The sequence below is a fragment of the Eucyclogobius newberryi genome, unplaced genomic scaffold, assembly GCF_026437365.1.
Source record: "Eucyclogobius newberryi isolate DKJ021-1_F unplaced genomic scaffold, fEucNew1.0.hap1 SCAF_16, whole genome shotgun sequence".
In the NCBI taxonomy this organism is placed as follows: domain Eukaryota; kingdom Metazoa; phylum Chordata; class Actinopteri; order Gobiiformes; family Gobiidae; genus Eucyclogobius; species Eucyclogobius newberryi.
In genome coordinates this window covers 28,324,626-28,337,974 of record NW_027315790.1, presented here as the reverse complement: position 1 = coordinate 28,337,974, position 13,349 = coordinate 28,324,626, and the positions used below count along the sequence as shown (strand labels likewise).

The following is a 13,349-nucleotide window of genomic DNA, read 5'->3' as shown; positions in this document are numbered from 1 at the left end:
ATATTTTTACAGTACAATTGGTTTGGCTCCAGTTCAGATGTATTGCAACAGCTGTTTGGGTCAAAATGAGACTGCTGTGTGCCGTCTGCATCTAATTAAAGAGCGTTTCAAACAGGAAATGAGCTGTTAGCATGCTAGCTTTTTTTTTAGCATAGATGTGATGGTGAAACTTTGCTCTGGCCTCTGAAAGTTATGAAAGTCACTTATAAACTCTTCCGGCTGCTGGTCTCCATGGAGATGTTATTGCTGTGCCTGGAATGTTCCGCTCCAAGGCATTAAATGTGTCTATCTCCATGGAGACGAGCAGGATCTGTGAAGAGGCCACTGACAGGAATGTTTTTCAAAGTTTTTAGTAAAAAATACAAGTCTAATTGAAATTAAAAGGGACGAGTTGGTGGAATCTACACTAGAAAAGTTAAAAAGCTAAAAATGAAAGTATAATTTATAGATTACAGATAGAATAAAGGCTGGAAAGATTTTTAAATTCTAAAATGGGACTAATTTAATTTTATGATACAATCGTGGTGGTGTTTCAGCCATAATGTGTGTGTTTTCTTTTAAATGAACCATAAAATGTACATAGTTCGTACATATATAGTACAAATCGGCCGCTTTAATTGCTTTTTAATTGGGATTAAACACGGCGATTGTCTCTCTCTGTCAACTCAGAAAGGTGCAGATTCAAACAGGACTAAACGTACCTTTAACTTCCTCTGTTTCTCCTGCAGCGCGCCCACGTCTCCCGACTGTCCTCCCGTCACGTGACTCGCCAAAAGACCCGCCGCGCCCGCCAGATACATGGCCAGGCCCTCCAGCTTCTGCGAGCACTCGGCTTTCTGCTGCTGCACCACCTGACGCGGAACAAACAGAGTAAATACTGAGGAAAAAGAAAGAAACGGTGGTTGTTCGCGAGCATGAATTCCCCTTTTTGCAACTTCCAACACATCATTGCGGTGCACTTTTTGAGCATGTTGTGTCCGAGTTCACACATTTATGAGTCTAATATTACACACAGACAGCAACAGATGGGCAAAAGCGACACAAAGACAGATCGAACATTTGTATCGAGGCCAGACGGGACTTTTCCCCTCTGCAGTGACAAGTTTCAGTCGGGAGCGTCTGGAAGAGCAAGGCAAACAGGTTAAAAGCACACAAGGTTAAATCACACGCAGGAAGCAAACTCGCAAGACATTATTCTGAAGAGAGTGATGGTGTCGCAGCAGCTGTGCTTTTCTTTTCTTTTATGACATTACACACTGTTGTTGTAGGTGAAAGCGAATGGAGGTGAGTGTTAAGTGATGCCCTCTAGTGGAGGAAGTGAGAATGACATGCATTAAAGTGGTGGTATCGATAAGCAAAGTATGTAATGTCTCAGAGTTAATTTGAGACGATATATACTGTATTTTCATAGTTTTGGCCGGGATGCGACTCATGCTTGTATTTATACTTATATACTTATACTCCGGAGCGACTTATATGTGATATTATTTGTTATTTTCACACTTGCAACTGCATTTCATACTCCAGTGCGACTTATGTTTTTTTCTTCTCTATTATGCATTTTTTGGCTGGATAATACAGAAATCATTTATTATTCATCAATTTATCCTTCTTAATGGTAGGACTTGTAGACATTTTATTGAAACCTTACATGAATATTACTATGAAACATACATTTTTCAGTCGTTTTATGTTGATTTACAACAGTTTTTCTCTAAAATCTTTACCTCGTGACAAAGCGGTAAAAACGTGTCTAGGGTTTTGATTGTTTGTTCTATTCTGTTTTCATTTGTCATTTTATGAATCAAAGAAGCATTTAATTTATTTATCTTTTTGCTCATTTTTTGGGGGTTTCCAGATTCTAAAACTAAAACACACCTTGCCAAGACAACGAGACCACTAAAGGCCTCTCGGGTAAGGTTTCTCTAAATTGTCGGTTATTTATTTACTTATTAACCTTTATTTAACTGCTAAAAACCCATTGAGGCCGAGACCTCGCATACAAGCGAGCAATGGCGTGAGCGAACAAAAAGCATTGGATACAAATCATTTCTAAATAAAGTATTATTAGCACGGCAGCAGCAGCTCGCGGACCCCGCCCTGTTCATCCAAACCTCTCTCTCTTTAGCGCTCTCTCTGCTCCTCTCCTCCTCTCTGCTCCTCTCTTCCCTGCGTCGCTTCTCCTCCTCTCGGCCCTTCTGATTGGACAGTGCCGCGGACCAGGCGTGGGCGTGGCCCGTCGCCCGGTGAAACGCGCTCTGGAGCCGCTGGAGCTGTCCCAGGACCGCCCTGCTCTGCTCCGGGCTCAGGTCCTGCGCCCGCTCCGACACGAACACCGGGACGTCCAAGGCAACGCTGTCGACGTCACCGGAGCGGGACGTGAGGGCGTCCTGGAGCGACTGTGAGGGCGAGACAAAGAGACGAGATGTTAGGGCGTCCTGGAGCGACTGTGAGGGCGAGACAAAGAGACGAGATGTTAGGGCGTCCTGGAGCGACTGTGAGGGCGAGACAAAGAGACGAGACGTTAGGGCGTCCTTGAGCGACTGTGAGGGCGAGACAAAGAGACGAGATGTTAGGGCGTCCTGGAGCGACTGTGAGGGCGAGACAAAGAGACGAGACGTTAGGGAGTCCTGGAGCGACTGTGAGGGCAGGACAAAGAGACGAGACGTTAGGGCGTCCTGGAGCGACTGTGAGGGCGGGACAAAGAGACGAGACGTTAGGGAGTCCTGGAGCGACTGTGAGGGCGAGACAAAGAGACGAGATGTTAGGGCGTCCTGGAGCGACTGTGAGGGCGAGACAAAGAGACGAGACGTTAGGGCGTCCTTGAGCGACTGTGAGGGCGAGACAAAGAGACGAGATGTTAGGGCGTCCTGGAGCGACTGTGAGGGCGAGACAAAGAGACGAGACGTTAGGGAGTCCTGGAGCGACTGTGAGGGCAGGACAAAGAGACGAGACGTTAGGGCGTCCTGGAGCGACTGTGAGGGCGGGACAAAGAGACGAGACGTTAGGGAGTCCTGGAGCGACTGTGAGGGCGAGACAAAGAGACGAGATGTTAGGGCGTCCTGGAGCGACTGTGAGGGCGAGACAAAGAGACGAGATGTTAGGGCGTCCTGGAGCGACTGTGAGGGCGAGACAAAGAGACGAGATGTTAGGGCGTCCTGGAGCGACTGTGAGGGCGAGACAAAGAGACGAGACGTTAGGGCGTCCTTGAGCGACTGTGAGGGCGAGACAAAGAGACGAGATGTTAGGGCGTCCTGGAGCGACTGTGAGGGCGAGACAAAGAGACGAGACGTTAGGGAGTCCTGGAGCGACTGTGAGGGCAGGACAAAGAGACGAGACGTTAGGGAGTCCTGGAGCGACTGTGAGGGCGGGACAAAGAGACGAGACGTTAGGGAGTCCTGGAGCGACTGTGAGGGCAGGACAAAGAGACGAGACGTTAGGGCGTCCTGGAGCGACTGTGAGGGCGAGACAAAGAGACGAGACGTTAGGGCGTCCTGGAGCGACTGTGAGGGCGAGACAAAGAGACGAGACGTTAGGGAGTCCTGGAGCGACTGTGAGGGCAGGACAAAGAGACGAGACGTTAGGGCGTCCTGGAGCGACTGTGAGGGCGAGACAAAGAGACGAGATGTTAGGGCGTCCTGGAGCGACTGTGAGGGCGAGACAAAGAGACGAGACGTTAGGGCGTCCTTGAGCGACTGTGAGGGCGAGACAAAGAGACGAGATGTTAGGGCGTCCTGGAGCGACTGTGAGGGCGAGACAAAGAGACGAGACGTTAGGGCGTCCTTGAGCGACTGTGAGGGCGAGACAAAGAGACGAGATGTTAGGGCGTCCTGGAGCGACTGTGAGGGCGAGACAAAGAGACGAGACGTTAGGGAGTCCTGGAGCGACTGTGAGGGCAGGACAAAGAGACGAGACGTTAGGGCGTCCTGGAGCGACTGTGAGGGCGGGACAAAGAGACGAGACGTTAGGGAGTCCTGGAGCGACTGTGAGGGCAGGACAAAGGGACAAGAACAACTCAAAATCACAAATCAAAATGTTATTTTAATACAAAAGAGGAAGTATAATATAGTATAGATTAAAAGAGGGGACAATAGCCTTAAGCATACAATCTTGGACAGAATTATTATGTAAAAAATAATATGTAATGTCATAATAATTGCAATATTGAGTCACAAACTTGAACAATGCACTTTTAATGCATTCATGTCTAAATGTTTATCTGTACATTTAGTGTTTTGTAACTTTGTCCATTGTTTATGTGGTTGATTTGTGACGTTTTACTGTGAAATCCGCTCTCATTGCACATGTTTCAACTCAATATCGACACGCTGTTGAGAGAGGATAAGTGTTAATGCCATGCAGGTTATAAACATGGAACATTTGATGCAATTTCAATTACTCTTGCAGATTTATTGACACCCAACTTTATTGTATGGATGAAACAAAAACATACAGATTACATGGTGAACTCACTTCACAGAGCTGAAGCTGCTGCGTTAGACCGTCTCCTGAGACCTGACTCTGCTCTGTCACGGTCAGTCCTTCACTCAGTTTACCCTCCGTTTCTTTGAGCCACGAGAGCAGAGTTTCTGTCCGACCTTTCAGAGACGTGAGCTCGGCTGCGACGGCCTCCTGAGGGTCAAGGAAACAAAGCATTTCACAAAAGAGGGAACAGAAGAGTCATAAATGAAACAAAATACTGAATAAAATACACAAATGCTGGACGATTTGATTGTGTTGGATAATCGTTACGTTGTTGTGATCAGATCTTGTAACAATATTCAGTAAGATCATCACTACAGGCAAGTTCTGTCGTTGTGTCCTTAGGCAAGGCACTTCACCCTGCCTATGAATGTGGTGTGTGAGTCTCGCCACCATCGTGTGGAGTCGCTGCTGTACCTTGTGCGAGTCTCTCTGCTGCTTCAGACTCTTCAGGATCTCCTCAGACAGAGCTCTGGCCGCCTCGTACCCTCGGGACAGACTCCGCCCGTCCTTCTCCAGAGCCAATAGGAGCTGAGGAGGCACATCCTCTGGTTTGGGGCTCAGCAGGTCTCGAGCGGCCTGGACCCGCTTGTGAATTTGCGGCTCCAAGTCTCGCAGTTCAAGGTCCAACGCCTGCGAGACGGATCAGGAAACAAAAGAGGTTTAACGTGGTTTAGAGAAGCAAATGCACTCCTAATCCTAAGTTAATATTGCTAACTGTAGTGAATTTCTAAAATGTATTACTATCACGGGCAGATACTGGATCCGAACTTGTAAATATAAAACTGTTATAGCATCTAATAATTATTATTTATTAACAGATTTGACTGATGAACTAGCAAATTTCACATAGCGCAACACTTAAAACATGTAAAGTACAACCTTAAGCATGCACTTATTAAACGTACAGTGCAATAATAATAATAATGTAATAACGTCATTGACTTCCCAATATTTGTGAGAACTGTTTTACTGGGATAGGCTCCAGTCAACCGCGACCCCGGAAGGGAACACGCGGTAGAAAATGGATGGATGGATGTTTTATTATAAGATTCTCACCTCTGTTTGTCGTATGATGTCATTCTGGGCGATGAGACTGCGGCCCACCCTCTGCTGCTGCTGCTGCTGCTGCTGCTGCTGCTGCTGCTGCTGCTGCTGCTTCAGTTGGACCTCCACGTGTCTGACCGTGGAGACCAAAGCCAACACCTGCTGATCCAGCTCCAGACACTCCTGCTTCTTCAGCGACGACTGCAAATCGCAACACAAAACATCGCACCAATACTATAGATTTTAATGTTATGTACTGGAAATTGAACTTACCTTGCCAGTTTTAGAAGTTGTGGCGTGGCTTTTCAGTACGGCACCTTCTGTGACTTTGCTCTGCTCCTCATTCAAAGGCTTCACGTTTTTGGGTAATGCCGTCGCGACCATTTCGAACATCTCAGGCGTTTCCACGTTCTCGTCTTTGAAAGCTTTAATTTCAGGTAAAGTTTCTAATTTAGCCCCCATCTTTTTGCCTTTCTCTGCTGATTTCCCCACTTCCTGAGATTCAAGAACAGGTTTAATGTCTGATTTGTTTCCATCCGGATCAGACCGGCCAAAATCTCCTGCGTTTAGGAGGTCAGGTGACTGCTCTGGAGGGGCTTTTGTTAACCCAATACTATGTCCCTCCGACTGGGTTGAAAGTGAATCTTTTTGGTTTTCCCATTTAGTTTCTGACAAACTATTAATGACATTTTCATTGTCAATAACATCTTCATGTTCTGGCTTCGAACGAGCATCTTCAGAACTCAGACTAGGTGGTTTCTCTGCCATGGTAAAAACACTGTCAATCTCAGTTTTTGCTTTCTTATGCTTTTTATTTTGTTTTTTTGGATGAGTTTCCTTGACCGACTCATGTTGAATTTCAGGCGTGTTTGTCAATTCTGCCTGAGCAACATTTTCAACCTTTGATTCTACTTCTGTGGATTTCACTACTTTATTTCCCTCCGCGCCCTCTTGCCTCTGCGTTGTTACCCGACCTCCTTTTTGCTCATTCATATCTTTTTGTAACCTGTCAGAGCCCACTTTTTTCTCCACAACAGGTTTAGCTAGTTTTTCTTTCTTGCCACCCTCTTTCCGTAAAGCCTGCAATTCATCTGCGGCTTGTTTCTCGCTCACTCCCTTCTCAAAGACTTTTTTCAGGATGCTCTCTTTGGCTTTCATCACCAATGCTGCTTTTTCGTGCTCAGGCAAAGCCGACTTTTGAGGCAACTTGACCTCGTCCTCCATTGCAGTCGCCTCTTGAACTTCCACTACATGTTCAGGTTCCATCCCATCCGTCTTCTCAACTTTCTTCACCTTCTTTCTTCCATTCACAAGTTTGGCCTCTGGCTCTTTCACCGACTGTCGAACTGAGCCGACTTTGACCATTGCAGCGTTATTCTCTTCCTCCGTAATTTGAACTTCCTCTGAAGAATGTGTATCGTCCTTAATTTTCTCAGTAGCTGTTGCTTCTACAATCTCGGGATATTTGTCAGTTTTCGTTTCAACTTTCGCGCCTTCAGATTGCACTCTCGGTTGCTCCTCTAAACAATCTGAGGCATTACCTTTGGCCTTCTTGTTTCTCCGCTTCTTCTTGCTTTTGTTCTCCACATCTTTAGGTGGAGAAGCTACAGCATGTGCGGATTTGTCTACGTTGGAGGAGATTTTGGCCGTAGTTTGTAAAGATGGCATAGCTACATTGACATTTTTCTCCTCGTCCGTTATAGCCACAATTTCAGATTCTTCATCTTTCTCCACACATGCTTTTTGCAGTTTTGAATCCGTGTTCATCTCTGCAGCTGAAACATTCACTTCTGGTTCAGATGACTTTATATCATGGCCAGTTTGCATAGACTTTACCATTTGCGCTTGTTTCATCTTTTTAACCTCTTTTGCTCGCCCATTTTTCTTTGTACATTCGTTAGCTGATTTTGCAACTATAAATGATTCTTCCACTGCACGAGCACCTGGTTCTGATTCACGAGAAGCAGTTGTTTTATCAGTAAATGGCTTGCTTTCTTCACATTTCTTTACCATGACATCTTTCTCTTTGCCTGTGAAACTCTTACCTTCAGTTTCTGCATGTTTCACCTCTTTAGTTTCCTCACCCACTTTTGAAAGGCTTTTATCAGTCGTCAAGGCCTTTGTGCCAGTATCTTTAGTCACAACGATCTGTTCAGTTCTCTCAATTAAAGGACTTGCTTTCTTTTGGATTTCTAAAGATTTACTTGCTTTGGCATCTCTTTTATTTTCAACCCCAACAATAAGTTTGGCTTCAGAATCCATTGCCTTACTTTTAGTTGGAGCTTTTCTCTCTTCAAAAGCCATCTTCTTGGTATCTTTGGATGAAACAGCCACGTGGATGGGATACATCGCTTCTTGAATGGTTGAAGCTTTAATCTCTTTGTTCTCTTTGGCAATCGCAACATCTTTCTCAGCTTTAGCAAATTCCGGTTTACTTTCCATAACTGGTTTTGAAATGTCCTTGTTCTCTTTATATCCACTCTCAATTGTCTTCGAACTATTATCAGGATCTTTAGATGATGGTGTTAATGTCCTGTCAACAGCTTTGGTTTTGTCGTGAGTTTCTAAAGGTTGTATGACTTTGGTTTTTCCCTTATTCTCAACCACATCTTTCCTAACTTTAACAGGTTTTTGTTTGCCATTTTTAGCTTGTTTTGAAATAACAATGTTGTCTGTAACGACCCTCTCCACGGTGTCTATACGTTCAGAGGAGGAGGTTGGTAGAAGTTGGGCAGAAGCTTGAGCAACTTGTACCAATCCCTCTGCACTTGCTTTATCTGGTTTTAGAGCATCATTGTCATCTATTATGGCTTTCTTTGCCTCATCAGAGCTTAGGTGCCCAGATACCTTAGGATACGTTTGGCCTTCTTCACTGTGTGGAGAGTCTTTCCCAATTGCAGCATCTTTGTCAGGCTTTGCAACTAAATTACTTTCACTGACAGGTTTTAATACATATTTGCTTCTTTCATTCTTCTCTACTTGAAGAGATCCTGTAAGAGGCTCAACTGTGCTTTCCATTGATGTCAATTTGTCACATTGTCTTGCTTTTTCATGCTCTGTATGACCAATTTTTTGTGAATTATCCATAATTGCCAAATTATCTTGAATATTCTCTCCAGCAATGTCAGTTTCTTTACTTTTATCATCACTCTGTGGAACAATTTCTTCAATAGCCTTTTGGATCTTTTTCTCAACAGTAGCAGCAAATGTCGACAGGACTTCCAAAGACTCATCAGGCTTTACTCGCATTATTTCTTCTGCTGACTGTTCCGACCCATTTGAAATGTTTTCTTGTGCAACCATAAATCCTTTTTCATAAAGCATGGCACTTGAGTCAATGTTTGAGTCTGACCAGGTCTCAAGGCTGTCTGCACTGCATATTGATAGTGTAATTGCTGGGCTGTGTGCGCTACCAGAAGAAGCGACAGGAGTTGAACTATCACCCAAGCTTTCTCTTTCTATAGATGGAATTTTCTCAACAATATCATGAGCAATTTCTTTAGATAAGAGTCCTTTAGCAATAGCATCACTCAGATTAGCCACTTTTTCTCCAGAAGCAGGATCAACTAAACCACCTTTCATTACCTGATTGGTAGATATTGTCTTAACCATATCTTCTTCAACTAAACCTCTGTCAATTGCCTCAACAAAACCAACTCTAGCTCCAGTTGTGATGTCAACAATGCCCCCACTGTCTGCTTGGCTGTGCAGAAGCCTCAGAGCTGCGACGGGGTCAACCTTTTTACACGCAATAGCTTGAGGAAGTGTCATCATTTCACCAGTTTTCTCATCTTGAATCCCTCTGAAGGGTTTAATTTCTAGAAAGCGCTTTCCAGTTTCAATATCTATCTTACCCTGGTTTGCAAGATCAGAGTATGGCACGATGCAAGCAGTTTGTGGGTCTATTAGTCCTTGGGTTACAGTTGAGGATGCGTTATCAGCGGTTTCTTCATTTATAAGACCTTTGCAAATGGCCTCGCTCAAAGTCAGCTTTTGGCCTGAGCTTGGATCCAAAATTGCACCCGTGGATGCTTGTAAAACCATCGCTTCTTGATTTGATGACTGGCTGAGTTTCCCTTGGTAGATCCATTCTAATTCCTCAAGTCCAGGGGCAAGAGATCGGTCGACAAGTCCCCGATCAACTGCATCTGAAACAGACAACCTGAGTCCAGATTCATGATGGATTATCCCGCCTTCTGCCACCTGCTTGGCCAAAACTTTATAGGCATCTTCTGGTTTGATGAGTCCTTTTTGCAATGCCATCTCTAACGGTAAAGGAGATTTAGACTCTGGGTCAACAATCCCTTCAATTTGTAGCTGTAAGTTAGCTTTAGTCATAGCCGTTTCAGGATCTGTCTTTTTGCCTTTGTAAGCCTTTTCCAAAGCAATCAATGGCTGCATTTGCGACTCTTCAATCAGTCCCATATTGGCTGCAAGGGTTACTGAAATCTTCTTGTCCCGGCGGAGGTCTACAATGCCTCCGGACACAACTTGTGCTTCCAAAAGTCTATTACAAGTATTTGTGTCAATCAGTCCTTCCTTAGCAGCTTGTGTCAATCCCAAAATCTTTCCATCTTTGGCATCGACAACCCCAGCTAGTGTTTTGTCCGACCTGAGTATACTCCACATGAGATCTTCACTTTCCAAACCTTCTTGCATTAATTCGTCCAATTTCAATGACTCTCCACTGCTTGCATCTACAAAGCCTCCAAACAAACCAGCCTCGGACATTAGTTTGACTGCGGTGCTGCCTGGGAGGATGCCCTGAGCTACTGCCTCATCCGGGAGAAGCTTGTCCCCTTCCTGAGTCTTCAGACCTCCCTGTTTTAGCTCTGCAACCAATCTAGATATTTCCCTTTTCTCCTCCTCCTCCCTACTGTTCTCCATGGGCTTCAAGCTACCACCTTCCTCTTTCACGAGGGCAGTGAGCATTTCAGGTTCAATTTTGTCCATTTGAGGATGATGAAGAGCTTTTTTACTTTCAACTTTGGACAAAACCGCTTTCTCCAACTCCGAGGAGACAGTGGTGGGATCACTTGTTTGTTTGGGTTTGGCATTCACCACATCTTTGGAGATCTCTGTAGTTGGTGACTTTGAAAAACCTTCAAAATGCCCAGTTTCTTTCATTTCATTTTTGACGTTTTTACTCTTATCTTTTTTATCCATTTGACTTTGTACAACTTTCAATTTTGTCTGTTTATCTTTTTGTATATCTTGAAGCCTCACAATATCGCCAGACTGTTCAAGAACTTTGGCAACTTCCAATTTTGCCTGTCTTTCAGTAGCTTCATTCATTTCCACAATTTCATCAGTTTTTTGACCTGGCACATCCACAATTCCAGTACCTTCAACCTGATTCTCATCTTGAGCAAATTGATCAAACGCTGCAACTAATTCTAGTAACTCTGTATCCAGCAAAACCAAGCGTCTTCCTGTGTGTGCGTCCATGTAGCTATGTGTCATTATGTGAAAAAGAAGTTTTTGTTTAGCTTCCTCTTCCGGGTTTCTGGATTTCACGGATTGCACGTCCCATACAGGTGGAGTAGGGAAAGATGACGCCAATGGAGAAGACGGAGGCGTAGGAGAGCTTGAAGAGGTCCAGCTCAAACGTGAAGGGGGAGTAGCTTGGTTTGTGTTGGGAAGGATGTCCGGGATGTGGATATCTTGAAGTATACTGACAATACTTGGACCTAGAGTTTTCTTAGCTGTATCGTTGAAAGGTAGCACTTGCAAAGTTTCAGGGTTGTACAGGGCTCCGATGGCGTCTCGCTGTCTGAGCATGTTTTTGGCAAGCTCCGCTGACATTATTCCTTGTTGTAGAGCTTCCGTTATGGGTAGGATTTCGCCAGATTTAGGCCAGAGCATCCCCATAAAAGACCAAAGAGATTCAAGGACCAACAAGGCCAGACGAGGAGAGAGCAAATCCCTGCGAATACTTTCTTCCAAATCCACGCGCTCTCCATCACAGAATGGGTCGAGGATGCCGCCGTTTTGGAGCTGTCTGGCTAGCATGGCGCAAGCTAGATCCTGGTCCATTATCCCATGGCGTACAGCCTCTTCAATGGTGAGTCTATGGCCCGAGCGTGGGTCAGCAATACCTCCAGCAAAAAGCTGCGCCTCTAGAAGTCTGACAGTAACTTTTCGGTCAATCAATCCCTCTTGGATAGCTCTGAAAATACCCACTTTCCTTCCAGAACGCAAGCAAACGGTGCCTCCTGCTTGTTGTTTGACGGGCAGCAATAAAAATCCAGAATCTTCGTCAACAATGCAGCGCTGTTGAAGCTCAGACAGGCGTAGTTTCTCAGCAGTATTTGGGTCAATGAGCTCTCTCGCATTGGACATCGAGTGTAATTTTCTAGCAAAACTTGGAGCTAATATTTTCATGTCTTCTGCCTGCTCAATGCTCATCTCAGATCCTTGTGAATCAACTAGCCCACTAGAGTTCAACTGCAACGCTAATATGCGAAGACCAAGCTCCTCTCTGATTGAGGCCGTCTCGATTGCGTTAACGATTGGTGTGACATTCGGATGCACTTTCTTTCCCACAAGACAGAGGGCGGTGTTAAGCTCGGACAGGCACTGTTGCAAGTGTCGATTTACAAGCCCTTCGTCTTCCCCTTGTTCCAGGGGAATGGGGAAACCGGATTGAGGCTGGAGAAGGCCACCCCAAACCAGCTGCGCCTCCAGGAGGACAAGGCACGAGTCCTGATCGATGAGTCCACGCTGCGCTGCTTGAAAGACGGGGAAAGTCTCCACCGTCCCCAGGTCAATCACTCCAGCAATGACGGGATGGGTCTAGGAGAGAAAAGAAGGAAAATCTAAGTCAGAATTTGTAAATATCGGTTGAAAAGATTTGTGTTAGTGTTGATAAGAGTTAGATGAACTAATTAAAACTACAAGAACACCACAATAAAAAAGGGGGAGGGGGGAAATCAAGGGATAGTCCAATATTCATGCAGTTCATAAGATACTTAGAGATTTCAATGTTTTGGCCTAGTCACAAAATTACAGTTGGAAAAATGCTCAAGTATCCACCAGAGTCACATGCAAATTTACATGCTATCCCAAACATAAAATTGGCTCCAATTTTATTGACATTTGGTTAAAAACGCAAATGTTTAAACTAAAGGCTTGTTAAGACTACATAGTACTTACCACAGCAAACCTCAGAGTGCCAAAAGCATGCAACAAAGCAGTAAAAGCACATATCATAGATGCAAGTGCATCTAAAAGGAGGGATATTGTGAAATAATTGTAGTATTTTTTTGTAAAAAAAAAAAAAAAAAAACTCCAATAAAAATGTTTTAGATGCACTTGTAACTTGTAAAATTGAAACACACAAAAAGCAAAAAAGGACAGAAGACAAGCTTGTTCCAAAAAATAAAAAATTAACCACGGTAGGGCAACGGTAAGTTAAAGCAAGCAGCACTTACTGTATTGGGCCGTTTCCATGGCAACACACATTGGGGCCAGTGTTTGGCTCGAGCGACAGGTGAGAAGCTGGTTGTTAGCACTCGGCATGCCACTCTCCACTCTACTAACGCTAAACCTGTCTACTCAATAAACTCACATAGTACATCGTAACAAAAGTCCTATTTCCCCCATATTTCACATTATTAGCCTCTATTCTACCATCTTTTGCCTCTCTTTCCACCTCTAGCTCAGAGAATGGCGTCTTCTGGCAGCTGTTAGTGATTTTCAAGCAGAATGCTGGTTTAAAGTGTCACACACATTAAATGCATTAGAAAAAACAGACATTTCACACATAGTTTTTGTGATCTGGACACAACATGCTCAAATGGTGAGGGTTTTGCATAGCT

At 44.6% G+C, this 13,349-nt stretch overlaps 1 protein-coding gene across 1 annotated transcript in view; it reads right to left on the bottom strand.

Moving 5' to 3' along the window:
- Nucleotides 1–13,349, bottom strand: part of LOC140362145 (microtubule-actin cross-linking factor 1-like) — a 329,939-nt gene that overhangs the window by 118,270 nt on the left and 198,320 nt on the right. Inside the window, exons 36-41 of the mRNA XM_072448200.1 lie at nucleotides 5,803–12,324; nucleotides 5,542–5,730; nucleotides 4,900–5,115; nucleotides 4,474–4,632; nucleotides 2,115–2,399; nucleotides 702–851 (exon numbers count right to left, since the gene is read on the bottom strand). Coding sequence (XP_072304301.1) covers nucleotides 702–851; nucleotides 2,115–2,399; nucleotides 4,474–4,632; nucleotides 4,900–5,115; nucleotides 5,542–5,730; nucleotides 5,803–12,324 — 7,521 coding nt within the window. The remainder of the gene's footprint in view (nucleotides 1–701; nucleotides 852–2,114; nucleotides 2,400–4,473; nucleotides 4,633–4,899; nucleotides 5,116–5,541; nucleotides 5,731–5,802; nucleotides 12,325–13,349) is intronic.